The sequence below is a fragment of the Poecile atricapillus genome, chromosome 1, assembly GCF_030490865.1.
Source record: "Poecile atricapillus isolate bPoeAtr1 chromosome 1, bPoeAtr1.hap1, whole genome shotgun sequence".
NCBI classification, from domain to species: domain Eukaryota; kingdom Metazoa; phylum Chordata; class Aves; order Passeriformes; family Paridae; genus Poecile; species Poecile atricapillus.
The window spans coordinates 109,221,618-109,248,601 of record NC_081249.1 but is presented as its reverse complement, the minus strand read 5'-3'; the positions used below and the strand labels follow the sequence as shown (position 1 = coordinate 109,248,601).

Genomic DNA, 26,984 nt, shown 5'->3' with positions numbered 1-26,984 from the left:
TCTCATATTTAATATATCCATATTAGTTTACATGGAAGAACATCTGTCCTTTAATTCCTCAGCCCAGTACACTTTCAAATAATTCCAGCTGCACAGCACTCCAATCCTATTTTCCCCAAGCTTGCTGTTAATCTCACATCCAGGACGATGTTTACTTTCTATTGCAAGGCCCCAAAATGTAAACAAATGTCTTCCCAAAATGTGCTCTGATAAAGGGACTACCCAGAAGAAAAGTGATGCTATATAAATTATAATACATATGTCACTTTAATAGTAGACACATACAGTCACTACAAACATGCTAAACCTAAAAGAAAAATAATAAAAACCCCCACAAACCACAAAAAAACAAACAAAAAAAAACAAACCAAAAACCCTCACCAAAATATAGTCCAACAGAAACCTACTTAGATACCAAATGAACAAAACCTACTTGCTACCTCATCAGGTAAATGCAGAAATAAGAGGATTTTTCCATTTGGTTTCCCAAACTAACAGCCTTGGAGATACAAACACTTGTCAGGAAAACCTTCCCAGTGTGAATGCAAATTCTGCAGAACATAACTCTGTGTGCACCAAAGATTAAAAAACAGCTTTTCAGGGTCAAGAGAGCTGTCAGGGCAAAAAGCTGCATTTACCTCATCTGAATAAACAATAAAGAATAGAAATCCATTAACACAGCAAGAAGATCCATATTGCATCAGTTTTCAGTAGACTTGACTAATCTATACTCCATTTCTTATAGCTGGATATTCCCCATTTTACTGAAGAAACAAATGGCAGATTAGACAGAACCATATTTAGATTTACATTGCAACAGAATGAAAAGAAAAGGTTGGTCAAGCCACAGAAATAATAATGAAGTAAGAAAAATTACCATGGAATTAAGTTGCTAGGATACTGCACACTAATGTGAAATCAGATATAACAATTAAAGTAAAACTATACTTTCTGGATGTAAGAACAAAACCATGTATTAGCCTAAGCCAAGTAATTAAATGGAATATTGAAAACAGAAGTAAATGGGAGAAAGCAACTCAAAATGCCACATACTCAATTCATTACCAAAATCTGGAAAGGTGAATTGATACACCATTACAGACACCAACTTGACAGTAGCAAGTACAGATTGGAGACTACTTCTGCACTTACACCATCAACATGACCTTCTGTTTTGGCAAGTTGTAGTTTAAAAATTTTCACCGTGTTGCTGAGAAGCCAAGCCAAGTGCTAAAACAAAAATAAAAACAACTAACAACAAAAACAAACAAAAACCCAAACAAACAAGCAAATAAAACCCCAAAACCCTAAAAGTAAGAGATCTAATTACCTGGAAAGTGGATCAAAGAAACTGGTTTGCATAGAGAACTCACGACTCTGCAAAGTGTCCCTGTTAGTTTTTATCTGCTTAAATAATACAGCTGTATGGGAAGAAATTCCCCAAAAGAGTGAAACTAATTAGGCAACCAAAACAAATAAATAAATAAAAAAAAAACAAGGGAAGTTTTGAAGTACAGAATTTGCCTCAAACTTGTAGATAAAATGAGCACATCAGCCCAAATCAATGAATTTTCCAGACTGTACTAACTTCAGCTTGCCTTTGTATGAATAGGCAAATAGTTCTTTCCTACTTTTCATCAAATTAAGATTTACAAATTCAGACACAATTACAAGAAATTAGTGCATATTCTGGAATGTAAGAGTACATTTTGATACATTTATTTGGGCATCTGTGATTTCTTATGTTATGTAAATACTGACCTCTCGGTCCCAGGCATCGATGTTGCAGATTTACACTGACTTAAATTTACTTATCTCTATTTTGTATTTTATTTTACCAACTGTTAGAAAGTTGAAGCACTTTTTAAGGTGACTCAGAAAACCTTGAAAGCTTAATAAAACCCCAAACCACAAAAGTTTAATGTCCAAAAAGATTGTCTACAACCACTGTGGCCCAGCAACAAAGCAAATAATGTTCATTATCAAAGCTAATATTGCTCATTCCCAGTAGGCTGAATACATTTATCCTTACAAATATGGAGTATATTCTTACATAAAACTACTTTGCTGTAGCAGTTTTCTGTGCAAAACAAACAAACAATAAAATAAAATAAAAAAAAAAACAACACCTATTTGAGACTTTTCAAACCAAGTAAGCACCAATATTAAAATTGGGCTATTTCACAATAATTTTATTTTGTTTCATAAATAAAACTCTCCAGGCCTTGCACCCCAGTAATGTTCTGGGACATGGAGCTGACAACAGACGCAGCAGAAGGAGCATCAGCACTTCCACCATCAAAACACCTGTCTGCAAGGCCAGCATGGGGAAGGACAGGGCCTTGGGGCTGCAGCTGAATTCCAGGTAATCCATACAATTCCTGACATCAGGGAGTGATGGAAAAAGGCTTTTGACTTCATAAAACTTATGACCCTGCTGAGTCCTGATGCCCTGAAACTGAATCAAATATTTTGATTATTTCTATGCAGGACCTTCAAGACAGTAATCATTTCCAAGAATGCCTGAATATGGCTGCTTTAGAGATTCTGACAACTGACCGTGGCAAGAAAGAACAAGCTCTCAGCAGAATCTGTCACTCATTCTTTTTTCCAGCCACAAATCACTCAAATTTGCTACTCCCCAACACCTGTTGTATTACAAAATCCTCTGCAATGCTGCAAATGTCCAGTCCTTGCACACAACATCCTCCCTATCCAGCAGCGGGCTCTGCCTCAAATTGCCACTGAATCAGGCAGTTCTCGCAACCCAAGACAACTTGTTGGCTTCTTTATGTCCAACAGATGGGCCATAAACTTGGAGGCAGCTAAAGGAAGAAATAAAACTGGCAAAATAGTTCTCATAAGCCAGGAGGAAGCTGCATTCACAGAAGGACACATTAAGCTCCCCTCTGTCCCCTCCCAAATACCAGACTGATAAATGAGGGAAAAATCACTGATGGGAGCTTGCTCCGTCTTCTACTTGTTGTATTTTTCACTTTCACCTAAATGATCTAAGACATGCAAAAAAGGAAGGAGAGGGAAGTGTTGGTCTTTGGATGTTTAGGGTTTTTTAACTTTTAAAAGTGACAATTTCAGACAGGCTCCAAGGATGGATAGCTAAAAAGTATTCCTAGCTCATGCAAAAGCCAGGCATGAAGATGAGAAAAGAGCTAGGCAGAAATTCTACCTGTTTTTTTCACGATGACTGTGTTTACTACGCCGTTATGAAAAACATAAGGTCCCAGAATCTTATATAAATCCATATTTATACAATTATTTTAATCTATTTATACACACACATTAATAAAACAATAATAATGGTTTATTTTATATATTATATTTTCAAATTATAACAATACCCATATTTGAATAATGTTTGGTACTGTTTTTTAACTCAATCGTATTTGGCATTCTGCCGAAGTCTCAATTCAATTTTTCTAATATTCCATATATTATTCAATTCAACTTTTCTAATATTCCATATATTATTCTAATACTCCATATTCCATATTTCTAATTACTTTTTTTTTTTTTTTTGCAATGTGTGGAACAGTCTAAGCAATACAATTCAAAATAAAGAAAAAGGAAGGCCATACAGACATACTAACTTTCAGGATTTCTAGTTAGGATACACTTTAGAAGTTGATGCACATGTGAAACAAATTCTATGATGCTGTCAAGTTTGCAAACGTTGGCAGCTGTAAAACTGTTCTACCTAGGAAAAGAGACAATTTAAATGTCCTAAATTTGGAGCAAAGCCATCAGTGTCCTAGAATATCCTCTGAGTGCAGAGACACATACACACACACAGGACAACAGCAGCTGGCTGTGTCCTGAACTCCAGACTCAGGGGTTAAACTTTCAGCAATGCTGGGGTTTTCTGGTTATGCTATCAGAAGAGACAAAGGAGACATGCTCATTTTTGTGTGTGTTCTTGCTTGAACGGCGTTAATGCTGGAGACAACAGCAGTGCAGAAACATGCCAATGGAACAGGGCTCTCACACAGCTCTAAGCACAATGTCTGAGTCATTTCTTCTGCTTTTCTCTAAAGAAGCCCCTGGCCACTGCTTCCTCCTCCTCCTCATATTCCACACACCCTTTGTCTCCTCACCACAGCCTGCTGCAGCTTCTCTTCCCTTTCACCCTCATCCCATCCCACTGCCACATCCTCCTCCACTTTCCTCTACTGCAGGCACCATCGAGTTTGCTCTCTCCTACACCTCCTCTCCCCATCCCAGCTCCCCAAAAGCGGCTGTGCCACCACGGCCCCCCTACCCCAGCTGCACATGGGCAAGTGGAGGATCCAAGGGACAGAGATAGAGCAGGATTCAGAACCCAAGAGCTCCATCAGGATTCCTCAGAACCCAAGAGCTGAGCATCGCTGTGTGCTCCACCCATCAGCCTGAAACAGCTCCTGGGAGACACGGCAGCTGAAGATGCTGACTAACAGTGCCATCCAAGCGATCTGTAATTTTCAGAGTATTTAGAGCATATCTAACAGCTTTAAGTCACAGAACAAATGCATCCTGGCAAAGTCAGAAATGATGAAAAATTTGGTCACTCTCCCAAGCAAAAATGTTTAGAAACAATGTAGGAGGATAGCAATTTTTCTGGCAACTGGCGCTACAAAAATAAACAACGAATCAGTCTTTAATTTGTCATCCCCAGTTTAATAATTCAAACAAGTTAAGTGACTTCTTAAATGTGCATCTGGATTTGGTAAGATTTTAGCATGTGCCCTTTGTGGTAAACACAGCAAATAATGACAGCTCTGAGCCTTTTTTAGCTATTGCTTCCTCATCTGCTCCAACAGTAAAGTGAATCTTTGAAAACAGTGTCGTGGAAATAGATCACGTAGCTGATCCTATTGGTTTTCCTTTCTTCAGTAACTATGATGGAGATAAATCTTTAACCATTGTCTTGGTGCTTCCTGCAAGAACAGAATTTTAAATGGACTTGTAAACAAACATGAATCTGTGTGAATGCCACATGATGAGTGGATTTCATAAGGCAGCTATTCGGGCGTCTCACTTGTCTTAGGCACCTGCAGCTTCTGATGAAACACTTCAAAAGATTTGCTGTAATATGCTCTGCAGAGGAAGCACTTTAGGAGTATGACTAAGCAAAGCAGAAACAGAAGATTGATCCTGAATATCTCTTAAATTAAATGTTCAATAACATGCCTGCAAAATATTCTAAGAGAATTTACATACGTATACACACTTCTACAGTATATCTGTACGCTACAGAAGATGCACAAGCACTTTAGAGTTATTTAAGTTATTTAAGACCATTACCTGCTTTCTAAAAGTTACTCTTAATGAACTGTTGTAAAGTTTTAGGGCAAGAAGTGTAAGCCAAAGTAACTTCAGCCTCAGTCACATTGTATGAAACTGCCGTGAGTAAAGAGATGCAAAGACGTATTTTACTTTTAAAGAAGAGTGAAAATGAAGTGTCATTCAATATACCACATATTCCTAACCACACACACACATATACACACCAGATTAACGCAATTTCTGTCATAAGAAGCTTTTATAAATTTACAAGTCACCTTTTTTTACACAAAAGAACTATAGTCAAGAATCAATTTCAAAACCATATGCACTAAGAATCGATGAAGTCTTGTTAAATTAATGAAATGCCAAAATAATGTATCAAGTTAAGAGCACTGGTTTAGTAAAAAGACTCACATTATATTAAGCAGTGATTTCTTTATTCTACTGTGAAATAACTTTACGTGCTACTCCAAAGTCATAATTCTGCAGGTCTCCAAAAGACGCATTTAAAAATGTTATTCAAAGGCAGAAGTACATGTTTATAATTAATTGAAGAGCAAAAATAAAACCCAAACTGGTTTTTTTTTCTATTGTAACTTCAACCCACAGAAGAACTTTGCAAGTCCTGTAGGAAAGTTTCCTTTTCAAGTTCAATCTCTTTTGACTGCTTGGTCAAAGTTTGGTCTGCCAGCAGATATGACTAGAAATTAATACATTTTCAACTTTCCAGATACACATTCAAGAACACAGAGTACCAGCATTGGGAATACAGAAATCTGATTGAGGTGGGATTTTTTTGTTGGTTTTTTGGTGTTTTTTTTGCCACAAAGCATCAACTAGATTTCATATTATGTCACATAATTTTGTCAGATATCTAAATCAGAGGCCAGAATATATAACCTTGGACTGCACAACTAGAAAAACATTTCTCATTAACTAGAAAAAAAACAAAACAACTAACTTTTCATTTCAGAAAGACAAATGAAGACTTGAAGCATCTACAGTGAAATGCAGCAAATACTCATAGTCAGCACTTTCACCAGAGTTTGTCTGGAAAAACAATCTTGATCCGTGGGCAGAAACCCAAACACCTATTGAGAAACCTCTGACTTTAATGAATAGACAGCTACATCAAGAGACCTCTTTGATCAATTTTCACCTAAACCTGTTGAAAACATTACAAAAAATGTAATCACAAAAATTAAACAAGGCAAGAATAAATTAATGGTTACAAGGAGGATGAAAAGAACAGTTAACAAGTAAGGTCTTGCAACAAATATATAAGGACTATTGAAAGAGGAAAAATATTTCCATCTGTATAATTATTTTTAATGTAACATGGATGGAATTTTGATTAAAAAGTAAAGCAAATTTCAAATTCTGTATCGGAAGACAAATATTTTTACTTTAATAAATACCACATTGGACACATTAAAAAAAACATTTTTTTTAAAAAAACATTAAAAAAAATCATTTTTTCACACAAATAGAAGGTAGAAATGAAATATTCTCAGATCTTCCTAAGACAATAAATATTTCATGTATGAAATCAGACTCTACTAGTTTCTGCTTATTTCTGGACAGCCTCAGACTGATCTTTGGACAAAATTAATTTAACATTCCCATGAGCAACAATTACCACATAGGTAGGACTGTGCTAATTAAATTTAGTGATGATAGATTTGGGAAGAACTGTCAAGGTAGGAAAAAAGCACAATTTAACAGCTAAAAAAAACTTAATGACTTAAAACCCTGGACTGATACAGCAGCCTGAAATGAGAAATAGTAGCTATTCATTCCTTCTGCACATTATGGAGAGTCCCATTTTAAGTTTCTGGTTTAAGACTTGGAAGCAAAGAAAAAAAAAAATTAAGAAATAACCAAACAAACAAAAAAAAATTCAAAAATGTGAGCTCCAAATATTACAGTTCCTGTATACGACAAGCAGAGTAATCCAGTAGCAGTGGACATTAAAAATAAGGAAGGATTAGTAACAAAAAAATTCCTAATCTTATTTATAAATGAATTCTTGGTTCATAAAAAGGACTATAGCATGTGGCAGCTTAGAATAGCCGAATAGTGCTGATATATATTCTGAAAGCTATTAGAATAGGCTTTGTTCATAGAGGGAAATTCACCCTCTGGATTGAGGCTAGTCAAGCACACAGCATTTGGATTAGAAGCATGAGATACTTGTCACTATATAAAAACTGAATTGAGGAAGTCACTCAAGCTGTTCTGAAATCAGGCACAGGAAGAACCAACCACAGGAACATGAATATCATTATTAAAGAGATCCCAGAGAGAAAAAAAAAAAGTGGAGAAATGAGATAATATAAATTTGCAAAATATTTTTTAAGAAAAATCAATTTATAACCATACATTGGTACTTAATGTTTCACCCTGAAAAGCATTTTATTACAGAAAGTATGTGACGCTCAAGCATGTTCAAGACATGTAATTTCTTAATTCTTATTAAGGTGAATGATGTGAATGAACACATTTTAAGCTGAAATTTAATTAGGACTAAACTGTGTAGTGAGGCTGAACCAGCCACACGTGGCAGGGATTTTGTGCACATCTGAAATTGTGTTATTTTCCTATACTTTACAGCAGGCAGTCCACCCTTCATGCCTCATATCACATGTCCTGTTTCTCTCCCTTCTGCCATATCACTGCGCATCAGTCCTATCCCTCTCCTTTCCACCCAGCATTTCAGAACTCCCTGAATTTCCCCATTTCCTGCTCACCATAACATCCCTACGCTGCCACGTGCTTTGTGCTGCCCAGGAGAGAGAAAACCAACCCAAGCCCTCATTCCACCTGCAGCCTCTTCCACCTGACCACACTGGTGTCTCCCAGCCTTGCAAATCCTGCCTAGATGCTTCCCCCTCCTAAATGTGCACACTCAGGCCTGGAGGTGATGGAGATCAGCCTTGAAACTCCAGGATCAGCGAGGTGGTGCCTGCAGAAGATCAGGTGTGGCAGCTCCCCTTGCTGCAGCCCCTGGAAGCCAACAATAAAAGCAACACATCTGCCACTGGAAATTCGGGGGATGTACGTCACATGCATAATGAAATTCATGCTATCACGTTTTTTTGGATGTATTACCTTTTAATCTTGCTAGTAAATAGCCTAATCTTCTACAGGAGAATTACTGCTTAACAAAAAAACCTCAAATGAAGAAAAAAAATGTTCATTAAAGCGCATTCAGCGAGAAACTTGAGGTCTTTTGAGTGACTTGGTGTTGCAAATTTCAGGTTCTTTTTGTGAAAAAGAAGGCTGCATTAACACTTAGATTTGTTACCATTTCAGATGACTTTTGTTTAGGGTTAAACTGAAAAGCTTGCAAAATAAGCAAAAAGCTTAAAAGCACTGCAAGTATTTATATTGAGCATTTGTGTTTCCATTTGTTCAGCTTGTCTCAGAGTCTAAGAAATTCACAGCCTCAAAATATGAACTCCTGCAGCTACAAACAGCACAGAATTTAACCAAAACTGAGTGAAATTGATGCATTTAAGGAATGGCAAGTGGACACCCACCCATTTCATAGAAATTAATTATGTCTTCTCAGCGAAGAGCATCTGTTTCACGAAAGTAGGACAAAGGCTGGAATGTGGCACAGCCTTTCACATCCAGCATTAACCAGATGACCCACAATGACCTGGAACAGCATAATTCTGACTCTGTTGAACCAGCCAGTACCAGGTCTTCCATAACTCAGCTGCATTGACATCAACACTTTAAAAAAAAAATAAAAAAATTAGTACACATTTTGGACGTAGCTTCTATTTACAAAGAGCAAAAATACACATTTTGGGGGGGATGCTTTCACATTTCACTTTCAGAACACTTCGATTATTGCACTTAAGTTGTCCTTAGTTTTGGGCAACTTTCTCACCAGAAGCCAACTCATGCATGGACATTTAATTTATTAGCTTTGAATGCAGTGCAGATCAAGTGATGATATATATACATACATATATACATATATATATATTATGTGTGTGTGTTTATACAGAGTTAATCTTTGTCTAAATGTTTATATACAAATACAGTTAAAACTGTAGTTAGAACATGTTAAATAAATGCAGCATCTATACCTCCTATTTTTTCTTAAATAACAGAAAGCGCAACCTGACTTTTCTCCAAACTTCTGCACGTGAATTTCTGATGACCACTGTGGATGTTTTATCTTTAAGTGGACTACATCTCATTCAAAACTCTGAATTTCAACATGCATTTTTAGCAGTCTACACCAAGACTAATGACTAGATCTGGTTTAGTACTTTGCTAGGACGAGACGATACTAAAAACTTTCACTGAGAAGAATGGGACATGTATTAACAAAAAGTTAGATGGTTGTGCTTGCAAAGAGGAGAGTAAGAGAAACCGGTGTACTGAAGATTAATTCCACAAGACTAATTAGCCCAGCCACAGCCCCATGATGTTTCCAGCTCAAGGGCTTCTTTGGAGAGCTCCACTTTCAGCCCCTTAACCTTTCTATAAGCTGTAACTGCTCAGAAGATGCACTTCATATAGAATAAAACATGCTCAACTAAAAGGATTAGACCAGAAGGAAGAGCTCAACTTGATATTTTGTCTGTCATGGCATTTTGTGATGAGAAAGCCCCAAAAATTAAAATGTTGAAAGATACTTGCCAGCAGACGCAGCAAGAAGACACAAGAATTAATGAATCAATAATCAAAAATTTAGCCAACACTTTACGAGGCTGAAAGCCTTATTCATTATATCACTTTTCTGAACAAATTTTAGTTCCCCCACAATCTCAGAAGACTATTTGGTGGGGTGGGGGAAGATTTTTTTATTTGCTGAGATCATCAAACAACTTAAAAGCACATAGAAGTGCAGACTGCAGAACAGTGGTACTTATTTAACAAATCCATTCTGGGATGCAGCTGCTGACAAATAGGCATAGATAAAATGGTTCTGTTATATGCATGAGGTTTCTACATGGCAATTACTTAAAATTTACAGCTTATGCACTCAGCAAGTTGAGAAAAATGCCAACACTTTATTATGGGACTCAATGACTTTTCACATACTGTGACTGCACCTTTGAATTTCCACAAGCAGGTACAGAGCAGACACATGGGCATGCCTGCAATTCCAACTGCAAAAAGTCATAGAGAACACACAAGTTACAGTAACAAAATCACCTTGATATTATCTGAGCATTGAAACAGATTACTTATGCATTTCACAATGAAAATAAACAGAATTACAAATAATATGGAGATGAAAAAACACAAAAAACCCTGCTTCACCTTAAATAACTGGTTTCATGGTAGAAGACCTGGACTTCAGAATTTTATTCATATTTTAAGTGTCGCTGGCAAAGTTTCTTCAAATTCTTCAGAGAAATGGGGAGACAGAAGGGTGACTGGCAAAAAAACCCCAAAAACTCCTTTCCTGGGTACTTGGAGTATTTGTATAGAGTCAGCTAACTAACTGAATTAGGTTCATCAAACATCATGCAATAATTTCCCTATCTTCTTGATCCTTTATTTTCAGTATTGATATAAACAGATGTACACAAATAATTCCTTGACTATCTCAATTTCAATTTAATTCTATGTTTGCAATGTTATGCACACATAGAGATTTTCAAGATGAATTGATCACGACAAACACTGTGAAACAACTCCCCAAAAAAACTGTATCACTATCATGAGCCTGAGTAGCCTTAGAGCTCAATTTAGTTAGTGTTAACTTTAAAAAGTTAAATTCAAAGGTTCTGAGATCCCACTAGCAGGAAAACAGAGGAGTGAGCAGTGTTTCCTCTAAATATTAACTACTTCCTTTGAATTGCATACTTGGAATAAAGACTTCAGGTAAAATTCTCTCTGTGTACACGTCCATTTAGTTTTCATCTGAGCTCTGAAGTGTGAGTTGTCTAAAAGTGTGCAAAAGAAACAAACCAAAGTCATACCCAACACAAGTTATAAAAGAGTCTTGCTTTGACTATATTTGAAAATAAACAGTTACTATAACTGTGGCAACTGACACATTATGAAAACAAAGGGAAAGTACTTGTAAATATTAAAAGAAAGTATCTAAAAACTTAAAAGTGGTGCAGCAGCAGCAAAAGTTGAGATATTGTTATGAAAAACAAGGTAGTTCTCTATTGCCCCATTCTCCCAACCCTTCCATAGATACCATGGAAATTGAGTGTAGTTGTCTTTTTCACTAAATCAGACATTAATGCTTAGTTTTACCCATTATTCTTACTCAAATCCAAACAAAAGGGGGGAAAAAACAAGCAAAAAACAAACAAACAAACAAAAAAAATCACTGGTAACAGGTGACAATGGGTTCTTCATGCTTTTGGCCCAAAACAGGCAACAATTTCATGTTTATTCAATATTATTCTTCAGCTGATTTAATGAATTTAAAATATCAGGACTTATAGCAACACACTGACATAAAAACAAAACAGAACAGAAAGGTAAAAACCCAGATGGAGAAAGAGGGATCAACTCCCAAATTTAAAGAGAATAAAACCTGAAAGTAGAATACAAAGCCTAAATCAAAGAATGTTGGAAAAAAAAATAAATCATTTTCTCACAAATAGAAATGCAAAGTATTTTACAGCTCCTTTACATTGTGGCATTTTCCTGGATTAGAAAAGTAACCTTATATATGGTGTCATCTTGCACTTCACATACGAATTATTCATTGCAATGTAAGCCAAGGGAAAAAAACCTACTGTGCCAATCTAAATGATTTCAAGCAGAAGTTACCTAAAACTCAGTACCTTATTCAGATCTCTCCCCATACTGGTAATACTCAGCAGGGGGGAAAAACAAATGAAGCACAAAGTGTTATTTTAAAGTACTAAGAAAGCAAATCTGAGCTTTTGTGATCACACAGTCGTAGAAAGAGAGAATGGCCTGGGTTGGAAGGGACTTGAAAGATCATCTAGTTCCAACCTCCCTGCCTTGGGCAAGGACAACTTTCATGCTTTTGGAATCACTGTATTTCCCAGAACCTAAGCAGAACAAAAGAAATAAAGATTAAAATTATCATATTTCCTCTGTTTTGAAATAATAATACCCCCCTCTCTCTTCCTGAGATCTAAGGACCAAGCAGCATCCATTTTCTAAAAAGTTATTTTGGAGTGTTGCAGAATATTGTGGAAATCACCGGACATTTTCAGAGCACTGGGCTTAAATTAGATGCTTAAAAAGCATCTTAGAAAAACTAACTTAGAAAAACTCAGAAAAATCAGCAAAACTACAGCAGCTCTGGTTCTAACACCTCACTTCTTCACATGTCCATGCTGAGCTGCTTTGAAAGGAGTGGGCTGGTGCAGGAAGATTTACAAGTGGTCCTTCATTTATTTATTGACAGCCCACCACCAACACAGTACATAAATGATCAATTGTAGTGGTTTTGAATCACAACACTTGTAAAGAAGTAACTACTTATAATAAATTCTCTCTCTTTCCAGTCAAATATTTCTTTAGGAGGACACTTGCACATAGAAGGACTTGATTCAGGGGTCCAAAACTTCCTGAGAAAAAGAGGAAAATGCTGCAAAAATTAAGTACTTGCAGTAATTTTGAGTATGTGCTAATCCACAGGCCAAACTATGGTCTCTGGGAGAAAGTAGAAACTTCTGAAGGTAGTTGTTTTGATAATTTTCAATTTATAATAGTCATTCAGAAATCTTCTGCACACCTCTACCCAATTACAGTTCGGAGCACTTAATCTATTAACATACCCCTTTTAAAAGTCTGCTAACCCATGCAAATTGAAACACTTTCTCTGAGATGCAATTCTGCAATAAAGAAAGTGCTAAGCACTGAGTAATTCTGGCAGTGAGTTTTTATTAATAGTTTTTAACCATAAAAGTTATGGTTATAAATACTATACAAAGTCCATTAACACACAGAGCATAATAAAATATGACTCCTGCTTCAGAGCTAAGAATATTTGCTGGTTAGCAATAAAAAGGGATTTTTTAAAAATTCTTTGTGAATAGGAGTTGTTTTGGGTCTCATTCCTGTTTCCAAAAATAAATTGAAACATCTTTTGGTGATTTCCAAACATTGGAACTACTTCTGCAACACTAAAATCTCACAAAAATCAACATAAAATGAATTAATGCTTTTAACATTGGTAGATATGAATTTGCAATTGTATGGGTATTATTTGGATACTTGACTAAATCTCCCATTTGTGTCAAGTAAAAGCATTTTTTGATTGTGCATTATTAAGCATAAAGTACAAACCAAACTTTCTGTTTCAGATTCCACTCTGTTTTGCAGCACTTCAGAAGGAACAGGGGAAACAAATTCCCTGAAAAAGTGTTCTCACACTCCCCCACACAGCTGCAGCTTATTTTTTATGTAATAAGTAATTACATACTTAGAGCAAACACATTTCTAACTCTGACCTAGCCAGAGCACATTTTCATTTCTTTTTCAGTGCAGAAGTACATTTTCCCCTTATTTCTTTATCTTCCATCTGTTCTTTCAACGTTTTAGTTTAAGCAGTGGTCAATGAGAGGCACTTTCTACTGAAGTGCTGCATACTGGAGTTGGATTCTAATTAGACATTTATTATTCTGCTGCAACATTAAACACTAATAAAACAAATCTATCTTGATCTTAGGCAGTGCATTATAATCTAGCTTCACTATTTCTTATTGCAGCATTAATGGCATTGAGACAAGACAGTGATTAAAAATTTATATTTTTTGTAAATGGAATGAAACTTAATAAATTGGTTTTCTTGTTTAATTAATTGTGGTTTATATACTGCTACTACAGAATTACAACAAATTTCTTCCAGCAATTATTGATGATCTCATTGTGAAGTTAGCAAATTAGTCCCAAAATGTTTAAGAAACCAACAATGGAAAAGGATTAAAAATGTTCACACATCCAAACAAGCTAAACTGATTAGAACAAACAATCCTAAATATAACACCAAGAATGGAGTCTAATAAGTTATTTGAATTAACTCCAAAGTCATTCAAACTGAAAATAAAAGTATATCACCATGCTGAATAAAGTTACACCATTTGTTCAGTGCAAAAGTTCTTTTCCATAAAGTATAAAGTGCTGTATTCTGCAATTATTAGCTGTTAAAGTAGAACTCTCAATGAAATCTGAAACAATAACTACTTCTAACATTTAAGACAGCTAAATTCATTTTTGAGGAGTCGTAGCCTGGTGTTCTCAGTCCATACTTAAGAATTCAGCTAAGCAACAAAGATGAAAGAACAGCACCACCTAGTTCTCTGTTTAAAAGTTTTCAAATATCATCATCCATTGATTTATTTTTGCAATCTAAATTCACATATGTGTGTGTATTCTGCAATAAAATCTGTCACGCTGCCACAGGAAACAATACTAACAAGTTTGTCAGGAGTTATTAAAGCATCTGATGTAGATGCTGTACAAGAGTACACTGTGAAAAAAAAACAACAAAAAACAAACCCAGAACAACTTGCACATGCAAGAATGGCAGAGACTTGCAATAATACGAATCTTGTTCTGAAGCACCAGAAGCACTGGACGGATTGCTCATCTTTTCTTAATTCTACTCTTGGAACTATTTCCTTAATTTACCCAAAACACTGTACTTGTATTGATTCCCCTGTACAATAGCCTGACACTTTATAGCACATACACATGTTCCAGATACAAAATATATATTCACAATACAGACATCCCCAGAGCCTCAGTAATGTGTTTAAACAACTTGTTGGCCAGCTGTTTCTCAGATACTTTTCTATTCTGCAAGCAGCAGAAGCCCTTCACAAATGAGGTAGATATTTCTGGATATTTCTGGACTGAAAGTTTTTCATGTGAAGAATTCTCCTTTTAGAGAATGAGTGGTGTGTATTGGGACAACCCAGAAGTTTCCCAGGAGGCAAGAGCAGCACCCAAGAAGCTGCCTACTCCTACCATGCAAACATCTTACCCAAGCTGTAGTAGCATGGCTGCCAATGTTTAAATTTGATAAGCACATTGCTACACATGCTGAGCACTTATTCCATTTTTCTGGACATGCTAGATTTCCTACGTTCTCACTCAGCTCAGAAGGACATAATAGCAGTGGAACTGTATTTCTGAAGACACCTTCTGTTATGACATTGATATTCATAAGTCAACTCCAATTTCTCATACATTTCACTGGATCTTTTCTGTAAGCCTCTTAATTGAAACAGCACAAGTGACATTGATACTTTGAGTATTCTGGGGAGTACTGCATTCTGCAGTGAAATGGCTTGTCTTGCGGCATAATAGAGAAAATGGGAGTTAACTGCACCTACAAAGTGCATTAGCTGCATTTGAATGAAATGTTCAAGTCAAACAATTGATTTCTCTTAACTCAGAATGAGGAAAATTAAATGGGGCTATGCTGAAATGCTCTCATGCAGTACATTTGTGCCAGTCTGTGTAAGTTCATCTCAGTTCCCAGATTTCCTATGGTGACTTTTGAAGTATTTTCAGCTCTCATATTTGCCCTGTCCTGCTTATGCCTGTAGGAAGTCTTCCTTGCTTTAATGATGCAAAAAAAATCAGGTGAATGGACAAAAGAGACTGGAGCTTTATGACCACCCCAGTAAAAAAGCATTTGAAACTGGTGTCCCTGGCAGGAGGCAGGTTCCAGTGCCAGGGACTGACTCCCACTGGTTCTCCTCCTCACCTCTGTCAGTGAACATTTGAGGAAGGCAGAGAAGTAGTGGAAAGACAGCACTAATAATTAAAAATGAAACAAAAACAAATCACAAAAAAAAAAAAAAAAAATAAAATAAAATAAAAGGAAAAGTAGTTCTAAGCCTCCTATCACATCCATCTCAGGTATTTTCTCCACAAAGTAGGAAGAAGGATGTCCTCTCACAGCTAGCAGAGAATGCACTTCCCCTAAAATCTTGACTTGTTGCATTCCATTTCCTGTGGAGAGGAAGAAGAGGGAAGTCACAGCAGGAGACAGCTGAAAAGTCCCACTGCATCCTGCAAACCTGCAGTCATACAGGGGTTTGCTCCAGCCTGGTCTTCAGAGATGTCTTGGTCTTTCACAGCAAAGGCTTGTGTGTCAACTCCAGAAGGGATGTTTTATTCCTAGAGAAAATGAGCTGTCCCCATGCCCTGTCCTCCATCCACCCACATCCTCCGTGCCATCCATGGGAGGCCACTGAGGCGCTGTCCTGGCACAGCTCGCGCCTTGCAGAATTGACACATCAATGTAAACAGATCAGACAGGATCCAAATTTGAGGCCTTTATCCTCACAATCTTAAGAAAGCAAATCCCTCATGCATACAGAGCAGGGCTATTGCTGCTTCCCCACCATAAGCCTTGAGGCAGCAAGCAGACGGAAAAAAAGAAACAAGTGGGTTTTTTTTCTTGGCAGGTATCCTGGGCAGACAAGGCCTAGAGGGAGATTACTCTGCATTCATCTGTGACCAGCCAGTCACATATTTTGATATTTATTTCTGAAGATATTTACTTTCTAAAAAAGTTCAGATGATAGGTTTTTAACAACCAGTTAAAAGCAGAAAAAAAAAAAAGCCTATATTAATTCTAAACAAAAACATTTCCTTTGTTTACTTGAAATGATAAAGACTACTAGAATCTGTTTTCCTGTTGGGATTTATGGTATATTTCAGTTTGCAATAGCCTAATGAACACTAAGTGCATCTGCACTCCCAAATCCTGTGGCACAGATATCACAGCAAATGAAGACTATCCTTCATAGCACACATTCCACTGCTTTCTTTATCCAGATTTCCTGTTACTCCATTTTGCAATTTGCCATTGGATCAGGAAGAGAGAGTCCTTTTGTAGAACACAAGTATCACTCCTTTTTCTAAAATAAAAAAGCAGATCTGTACAAAATCTGGCATCTTTTTTTCTCAAAATTCAAGGTCAGCTTGGGAAATTCCACAATTCCATTGTTTTCAAAAACACTTCTCCTCCCCCCGCCCCCAGATATTGCTTCCACAAAATATATAAAAGCCTAGTCACTTAAACCAATGTTATATTCCAAGCTATTTTGAAATTACATTAATCTTATGTGCTAAGCATATGTGAAAGTCCCATTAATAATAAGTCTACAAGCCAGTGAGGTTTTTTTATCTATCATAAATAAAAACAAATGGCCCATATATTTCTATTGATTATATGCTTTTCCAGTGGCTCCCAAATTCACCATTCAGAATGCAGCAAGGCAGCAACGATTTATAATATGCAAAACAAAGATGGCTTAGGAAGCTGAAAACATTTTAATTTTATTCTGGTCCAATTCTAAAATTCAGGCTTATTTTATGGGGAAAGTACTGAAATTATGTGAGCTTTGGATTATTCTTTAGGGAGTGAATGAGATTTATTCAGTCTAAGAACAGTAAGAATTTTGCATTTTACACACCAAAAAGAAGCATTAATCAGAAGTTTGTAAACCACAAACTTTACATTTACTGAGGACAGATATGCCACGTGCTTGACAAAAAAAAAAAAAAATCCATATAATAAGAATGGCACATAGTTCTGAAGAAGATGGGCAAATAGTCAAGGTTCTAACCCATATTTAAATTATTTATACCCTGCCTGTGGTTCAAAACCACACCATCTTGACTGTGTTCATATGAGCAGTAGTCAAGAAATGCCCTAAGTGTCAGACTGAGGGCTCCAGCCTTTAGAGAAAACACAGTCTTTAAAGCTAATTCACTGCTAATTTGGTTTTATACCAAAAGATGAGACACACTTTTTAAATATACAATGTCCTGTCAATTGTCCTACCTGATATTTAAGTTCTGAAAAGTTCCTCAGTGTTAGGGGTTGCCACTTTTGCTACAATTGGTTTTAAGTTAAAATTGAAGGGATTATTCCCTTTTGACCACACACATATAATTTGTCATTAACCACAATCATCACTGAACATTTGGCACTTCTATCTTCCTCCATATCCATCCAAATCTCAACTACTTTTCATAGTGTTACAAGGCTACATGATACAAGCCTGAAGAACAGCATTAACATTATTAGAAACCTGCAATGGAAAAGTTAAAAAATTGTAAAGTTCTGAGTGAACTGCAATGCCAAGAAGATGCTTCACATGTCATTTCAGAATCAGCATGTTTGTTTAAGGTTTCCTCCAAAAACAAGTTCTTTCCTTCTCACTACTATTACCTTAGTTGTTAACAAAAGAATTCATATGAATGGAATACTTCAGTATATTATTTGATGACCTTTCACAGATTTGGGATACTTTGTTAATCCTTGATTAGTAATCAGTTTAAAGAGTAATATTTCTAGACACTGCATTTATTCTCCAACTTGCAAATGGCTGCAATCCGATGTTTTTGTGTATTTGAAGACATAAAAAATCCCATTCAGTTGAAAGAAATTCAAGTATGAAAATAAGTTTTTTCATTTATCAAATGAAGTCTCTATATAATCTGCAAATCAGTGGAGAATTATTCACTGTTCTCCAGAGTACCACAATAAATCACCAACTAGAATGTCACGATTTAAACCATATAAAAACATATTAACACTCACGGAAGAAAAAAAAAAACTGAATACTTGAAAAGGGATAAATATAAAATTAACTTGATGCTAGAACACACTTTTTACAATCTTTTAATTAAAAGAAATTTGATTGCTTCTGCTTCAACTAGTACAGCTTTTCCCCTGGTTAGGGACTAACCAGAACAGCCTTCCTGCCTTATAGCATAGCAGGAATAAAAGCAGGTCAAGTTACACTGTTAATCCAGCAGATGTAGGTCAGTTTGGGATAAATATCGGAACAGACAGCAAATACCACAGTGCCCGTGCCTACTACAACTGCTGCTGTGAAGTAATTTGGTCTTACTCTCTTCAGAGCTGTCAGTCAGCAGCAGTTCTTGAATCTCCAGTGCTGAACTTTGGGAAAAAACAGAGTTTTAAGTCTCCAATGGGTCTGTACAGCTGTGCTGCCTATTCAGCTTCTGCCAGAAGACGCAGCAATAACGCAGTGCATCATTTATTGATGATAAAGGTGTAACTGCATCTTCATAAGAGGTCACAGATTAATTCTGCATGTAGCAGCAGACCCTGGTTCCTTCACCTGAGGTTTATTAATTGAATTACCATGACTAGAACCATTGCTTGATTAAAACTGTGGCATATAAGAGGTTTAAAGTATCGTCAGGATATTTTTACCTCTAACATAAGAAAACAGTCTCTCCTGCACTGTCCTTCCCAACAAACTGTTTACACACAGATGATGATAGATCAAAGCTATTTAAACAACCACCATACTGGATATGTGATGATACTGGATATGTGCTGTTTTATTAAAAAAACTGAAGCTTGCCAACTCCCTTCACAGAACAAAAGAAAAGCTGTAGAGCAGTTCAGGAATGTATCTCCAAATTAACAAAACTTACACAGCAAAATTCTCAGCTCCGAAAGAACTTTAGGGGTTTGAACTGAGGAACACACTATAATTATTTTTCTGAAACTGAAGAGCAGCTGCCTATGGAGAGTTAATAATATTTATCAGCTATTTAAGAAAAACAAGGATAAACCTAAATTGAATATTATAAAACAGAAAAAAAAGATAAATGCATGACTTGATAGTAATGCAAAACTGTATTAAAATTGATTTGCTGCTACTTGAAATGCAAAAGTTATAACAGCACTCACACTTTCCAAGAGCCATTTGATCAAACTAGAAAGCAGTAAACACAACTCAACTCACTGTTGGGAGGAAACAGTCTGTCCCTCAAAAATCCCAAACTTGTCAAGACAGCAAAAGCATTCCTAAATAAGGCTTAAAAGGTCCCAAGATCTCTATTTTGCAAATAAAAGGAAAGCAAAGGATGATTTTATTTTTCACACTTGCAGAATAAAGGAGAAGGCGATGGGACAATAGGTAGGCCACCTACATTGTTCACTAAACCCTCTGCGCCTGTTCCAACTTTCACATGCTAAAAAGTCCTACACACCAAACTTCAGCATTAAAGGAGAGCACTGGAAGAACAGCTACACAGCCCCCAGTGTTTTGTCACTGAAATAAATGTTCTCTCCTTCTTTCAACCCTCTTAGGATGCGATTACGATAGTGTCTTATGCATTGATATTTAAAGCACCCATCCTGATCTTAGTATGCATTAACATAAAAGAAACCACAAACATTTGGGCTTTATCTTTAATTTTCATTTATAAAATGAAGGGAAAAGATCCTGAAATAGGTTCAGAAGGAAAACAAAAAAAAAAAAAAAAAAGGGATCAAAAACCACAACATTAAGAACCTTTGCAAAGATACCATTTTTGAAAATACTCAGTTCTTTCCAAAATGTTTTCATTATGGAGAAGAATAATTGTTCAAGGGCAAATTCCTGAGAGAAATCATGATTTTACAATTTATTCCTTGCCACTGGAACGTGATATTTGCCTTTCTTCCTTTCAAACACACCTCAAAAACTCCTTGGGAAGAAGGGATATGCTCATTAAGATCATACTTAATATCGATGCAATCCCAGAGGATACACACACTAAACTGTGTCTAATAGTTTTACCATTCTGCATTTGTTTTAGGATGTGTACTTTAAAAAGCATGTCAGTGGCATTCTCTCTACAGAAGATCCTGCATTGTCTTGAGAGGGCCCAACTTTTGAGAGTTTCTGCCTGCTGTTCAACTCAATTAAAACAAAATTGAAGTAATCCTTCTTTCTCTTGGAGAAGGAATTAAGAGGACAATGACAACATCCCCTATTTCTACATTTTTAAGTGTTAGATGGGTAGGGAGTCACTGTTCTAGCTCAATCAACCACACTTTGGTTGGTTATAGAGCTGTTCTTTAGGCAAGCACCTGATGTCCATGTCCACACCATCTGTGACTGCTGTTACCAGTTACTTAATCAACATTTGTAATGCACAAAAGAGAAAAAAGGGGGAAAAAAAGAAAAAAGAAAAACCACCTCAAAATCCAAGCTTCAATTTACATAGCAATATTAAAAGAATAACTCCTATTAAGAGAATAATTCTTTGGTGGGAAGAGTAAGGGTAATCTCATTCAACACATTTTGTCAATAGTAGGATGAGGCCAGAGGGATGAGAAAGCTAATTATGAGAACTAAGGCTTCTATAATAATAAACTATAACTTAGAGACATTTACAGTACGTTATCATGGAATTGCAACTGACAAGTAAATTTAAAAGCAGAGGCAGATTGACTATTCTACATTTACGAAATAACATTTTTAAAAAAAGTAAGAGGAACAAAACTAACAGGAAAGTAGACAAGAATTTTTTTCAACAGAGGTTCTTCTGTTGATCAGCATTTCTGTGGAATTACTTCTTTGGTGACAAACTTCAAAACTATTTGCTGCTGATTTGATGGTAGAAGCTTGATAAATACTTTGAGTGCAAGAGGGACAAATATTTGAGTGAGTAATCCCTACTCATGTACTCCACAGGGAAGTTGTGGGACATCATCAGTGGGAATCTGGATTGTTTAGTTACTTCATGTTCTAAACCTTAACTGCTGTAGGATAACTATCAATAAGAAGTCATGAAGAAATCAAGCAAAATAATTCATAAAATATGAACCAGCCTGAGAAATAAGCAGGTAATAAGTCTACCAAGCCTTGATTGATGGAAGTCATACCAAGACAGACACCATCAAGCAGAGTGAAAAATTTTATGTTTCAACTTGCGTCTAAAATATTCCACACAGAGACTGTACAACAACAACTTCCTTTCATTATGTAATTGTGTATGCCCCCACAGTACCTACAGAATTAAAACTACATGCATTTGACTCGCTGTACACTGTATTAGCATATGAACACTTAGCTGTCAAGACAACCCCTGTGCAGGCAGCCTTGGGTTGCCAAGGTTTTGCTAACAGAAATCCAACTGAAAATTCAAAACAAAGTCTAAATACACAAGATATTGAGTAATGTGCAACAACTTCATCTTAAATCAGCTTAGACGATCTCATAAGTAGTCATATCCATGTTTGCCCAGGTTTGTTTGCAGTTTTTTTTTATTCTGCTTGCAACAGATCTGGGCTAACGAAAAGAGTCTCGCCCGCGAGCAATTACCTGTCTTGGCTGATTTGTTGCATCAGTGACCACAGTTCCTGACAAATTAAAGAGTCCCTACATTATTTTCATTAGTACACAGGTTACAAGCATTTGAAGCGTCTGAAGCAACCGCACTGATAAGATTTGCCCAGTGTTGGCAAAATTTTGGAAGTGGATCGTTTGCTCCCACACATGGCAGTATCCAGTGCCTTCTCGGAGCCAAGCACATTAAGGCATTAGATGCCATTTGCATTATCACACAGCAGGGGGCTACAGCAGCTACAATTCCAGGATAATCCAAACATGTGTCTGTATCCTATGAATCCAGTAGAACTGTTTTTATTGTTACAGTTTCTCATGTGGTGACTCTTGACAATAGCGAGCTTACTCGTCGGATTGCAATAGAAACAGTTCAGAGGAAGCACTTGAGTTATTCTAAAACATGCTCCCCCTATAACTGTTAAAATTTGTCTAAGACTACATTCATGAAGTCAAAAGACAATCAGAATGAAAACGAAAACTAAACTAACTAACCCAAAAAAGGAAGGCTGGCTGAAAACATAAATAACAGGTTAACCCCCTGGGACATCATTTAAGTACTCCAGGCTCATTACAGCGCACAAGTTAACAACAGCAGCGGCCAGAGATCCCACTCTTTTCACAGCAAACGCTGGAGAGGGCAGAGCAGACGAATACCGTCCCTGAACTCAGCTGACAAACTGCTTCCCAGCTCCACATGTTATTAGTCCCTCTCCCACCTCCATCACTCCCCTTTCACAGCAAGCAGTTGACACTGGGCTCTTTCACTTCGTGTTTGCCTCCTCTCTGAAGGGACTGCTTGCTGCTAATGCTATTCCATGCACAAGCTGAGAAGCATTATTCTATGTCCTCTTCACTCAGCTGATGCTTCATCAATACTCAGGACAGATTCCTTAAGCAAGACTCTCCACAGATCTTGCCAGAAAGCCAAACTTTCATACAGGACACATGTCAGCTTGACTCTTTGACACCATACCTTTAGTTTCAGTTTCACCAACAGAAACCATCGGTAATTACAGTTCAGAAGTGCTTCGGATCCTCAGGACTAAGATGTTACTCCCATCAGATCTGACAGAAAAACCTGCATCTTCCATGGCCCACAAACAGAAAACTGGAGGAATCTAATAAATCCATTGAGCTGCTTCACAGTACAGTTTGGGGAAGTAAATCAAGCCAACAGGAAAAGCTACTTTTAAATGCAGCTATTAAGCTATCAGCAAGAAATGTGTCTAATGGTGTGTCTGCTACTTCTGTCAAAATAAATGGCAGAGACTGAAAAAACAACATTTATGAAGTTGCACTTTAAGGTGGACCGAAAGAATTTGATATTCTTTTGGATACAGTTGCCACTGAGGACAGCCTTATGGAATATATTTATTCATCTCCTCCATTCTCCTTTACCTTAAGAAACAAGGGTCAGAGAAATTACTTCCTCTCACTTCTGCTTGAGTGTTACAGGTTCTTTATATCTCCTAGAAAGAACACTCTGGTGAAGTGTGGTACACAGAGAGCCTAACTATTTCTGATTGAAGTTTTAATCAGGAGCTGAAAAAATAATTGTATGAGAAACTGAAGGGAGGGGAGATGTTTTACACACGCAGAGGGCAAGCCGGGTAATGTGTTAAGCATCACTTTTCCCCATCTGCAAGGACAGGCCCAATCTGGTTATTTTCACACAGTCACAATCAGATTTGCACTACACCCCATTTCTTGCAACACGTTTTTTACCTTATGCAGTTCACAGAGTTACATTCTGCCTGGCACGCTCTCTAAACTGCAGTGAAAGACATCACTGTTTTTAATCACTGGTTTACTCTCAAAGCTGTGCCGTGCTGAATGCGGCTGATTGCATCTTAGGAAAGATCAAATCCTCCTCCTCCAGCAGCAACCCCGATTTTATTGGTGACAGAAAGTCAGTCCAGAGGCTTCCCACCCCCAGCTCCGTTGCAGGGCAATGAATTGACAATTCACAGGGAAATGTAAAAGGCAGAGAGAAGCCAGCCCCCAGGTGCAGCGCGCCGCACATGCCCCCATAAATAATCCTGTATAGCACCAACACAGCAGCTCCTTGTGCGGTGACGTACCGGGCAACCCATAAACATCGGGAAAGAATACAAATAATCCGCCCGACGGACCCGTCCTTCGCACCTGCCCAGCGCACTCCCTTCCCCTCCCATTCCTTCTCGCGTCCTCGACCGGGAACTTCCCCGCGAGGTGGAGCGGGGGCACTGGGGGGGGTTTGGGAGATAGGGGTGTCGGGGAGTGAGGATCCCGTGTTTCGGGAACCGGGCGGCTGCCTGTGCCCCCGCTCCGGGCTGCCAGCCGCGGCTCCCTCCGGAGAGATCGCCCGACACATGACGCAGCCATGTGAAACGCGAAATATATTAAACTTGATGTGAAATGGCATGACGGAGGCGAGCGGGGGAAAAAAAAAATAAATAAATAAAAGGGAAAAAAAAAAAATCTACAAGGCCACTTAGTTTAATCGACTCTTCGCTTCTCCCTCCCAAACCGAAACACCCCGCACGCCGAGCGAGGGAAGGGAAGGGAGATGCCCCGCCGGCCCCCCACATCCTCCCGGAGGACCGGGGACCGCCTGCGAGTTGCAGCGGGGTGGCTCCCCGGGCCCCCCCGCACCCGCCGGGCCGCCGCCCGCTCCCCGACCGCCGCCTCCCACCGTGGGGTCCCCGCCGGGCGGGGTGGCCGGGGGGCCGCGCCGCCCTCCCGCCGCCGCTCTGGGAGCGAGGGGGAAAGTCCCGGCGGCAGCGCAGCGCGGTGGGCTCGGCTGGCGGCTCGGCTCCCGCTGGAGCGGGAGAGGGCTGGGGGAAGCTCCCCCGCAGGCGGCCGCGGCGGGCGGGCACCTCGCGGGGCTTCCCTGCGCGGCGGCCGCTCCATCCCACTTTGCCGGATAACGGGAACGAGGGGGAGCGGCGGCGGGGAGGAGGGAGAGGGGCATACATCCAGTCTGGAAACTAGCTGCAGGATGAGCCGCCTGGAGCAGGATGGCGAAGGGATCCGCCGCTGAACCCCCGGCTCATCCGATTACCCTACGTGCACATTTGATGCCTCACACACAGACACGCTCTCCCGGCGGCGGCGCAGCGAGGCGCGGACACCCCCCCATCCCGCCGCCCCCCTCTGGGGGGGCTCGGCTGGAGCCCGCACGTTTCCCCGGGATGTTGTTGCAGCGCACACGCCGCTGCTGCGGCTGCACTCGCACTTTCGGGGGCACGTTCGCGGCGGGCGGGCGAGGAGGTGACGGCGAGTCGGGGGGCGGCTGCGGGGGTCGGCGAGCGGCTGGCGGCGGAGTGGGGGGCAGGTGGAGGAAGAAGCGCGGAGGGCGAAGGAGGGCGGGAAGAGGCTGACGAGGGAAGGGCAGGAAGGGTTAACAGCCGTGCGGCGCTTCAGCGCTGGATAGCGCTACCCGAGCGGGAGGCTGGGGGCGCACGGCGAGGGGGGGAGCGGGTCAGGAGTGGGAGGGGGGTGGAAATCTGGGATGCCCCGGGCCGCGGCGGTGCCCCCCCGGCGTCCCTCCCTCCCCGCGCGTGGGGCAGGGGTGGGGAGGAGGCGGTACCTTGTACGAGGATCCCGCAGAGGCTGTAGAAGCGCAGGAGCGCGCCGGGCTTCAGCCGCATCCTGGGGGCTCCCCTCGGGCTGGGTGGGCGCCAGGCACGCAGATCCGCAGCCTCCCGCCGCTCCGCTCTCCGGGCGCTTCCTTCCCCCCGCAGGAGCCGCCGCCGCCGCCGCCTCCGCCGCAGTGTCTCCCTCGCTGTATCCAGTGGGGTGAGGAGGAGGAGGAGGAGGAGGAGGAGGAGGAGGACCAGGGTCGCGGGGGTGGATTGGGGAGGGAGGAGGAGGAGGAGGAGGAGGAAAGAGCAGCTCTCTCCGCTGGCTCCGACGCTGCTGGGCAGGTTCAGGTTCCCACCGCGGAGCGGTGCCAGGTGCCCCCGCTGGCTCCCCTTGCCCGTGCCGGCTTGCCCGTCCGTCTGTCCGTCCGTCCGTCTCTCCGCTCGCCTGTGCCGGGCTGTCCCGTGCCGTGCCGTGCCACCGCGGGGCGGCGGAGGCGGGGAGGGGAGGATGCGCAGGGACCCCGCTCCCGCTCCGCTCCCGCTCCGCTCCAGCCGCTTCCCGGCGCGAGACACAAGGGCAACCTCCTCTCGCCAGGCTCCCCTGGCCCGGCCCCGCCCCCGCCCCTCGCCCCGCCCCTTTCCGCGCCTGGCCCCGCCCACGGCCCCGCCCGCCCGCCACACCCCGGCCCACCCTTCGCCGAGGCCACGCCCCCTCTGTCCCTTTGACCACGCCCCCGGGCCCCAGGCCCCGCCCCTCACCCCCGGCCCGGCCCCTCAGGCCGGCGCGTGACTGGCGCGGGGCGCTGCCCAATAGCCGCTGCCCGGAGTTGGCCGTCTGACCAATGAGGAGCCGCGTTACAAAGCAAAGGGGCGAGCGCCGGGGCCAGGCCCGCCTCGCGCGCCGCTGAGTGACAGCCCGCCCGGGCCAATCGCGGGGAGCAGCGGCCGCGCGGCGGCGCCTCAGCCAATGGGCGGCGAGAGCGGCGGGGGCGGGGCGGGACCGGGCGCTGTCCAGGGCCGGTGCTGAAGCGGCGGCAGCGCC

General features: G+C 40.3%; 1 protein-coding gene across 1 annotated transcript in view; it reads right to left on the bottom strand.

Annotated features, from left to right (window-relative positions):
• Positions 1-26,502, bottom strand: part of CADM2 (cell adhesion molecule 2) — a 574,383-nt gene extending 547,881 nt beyond the window's left edge. Inside the window, exon 1 of the mRNA XM_058829687.1 lies at positions 25,948-26,502. Within this exon, the coding sequence (XP_058685670.1) occupies positions 25,948-26,008 (61 nt within the window). The 5' untranslated portion in view covers positions 26,009-26,502. The remainder of the gene's footprint in view (positions 1-25,947) is intronic.
• Positions 26,503-26,984: the final 482 nt, after the last annotated feature.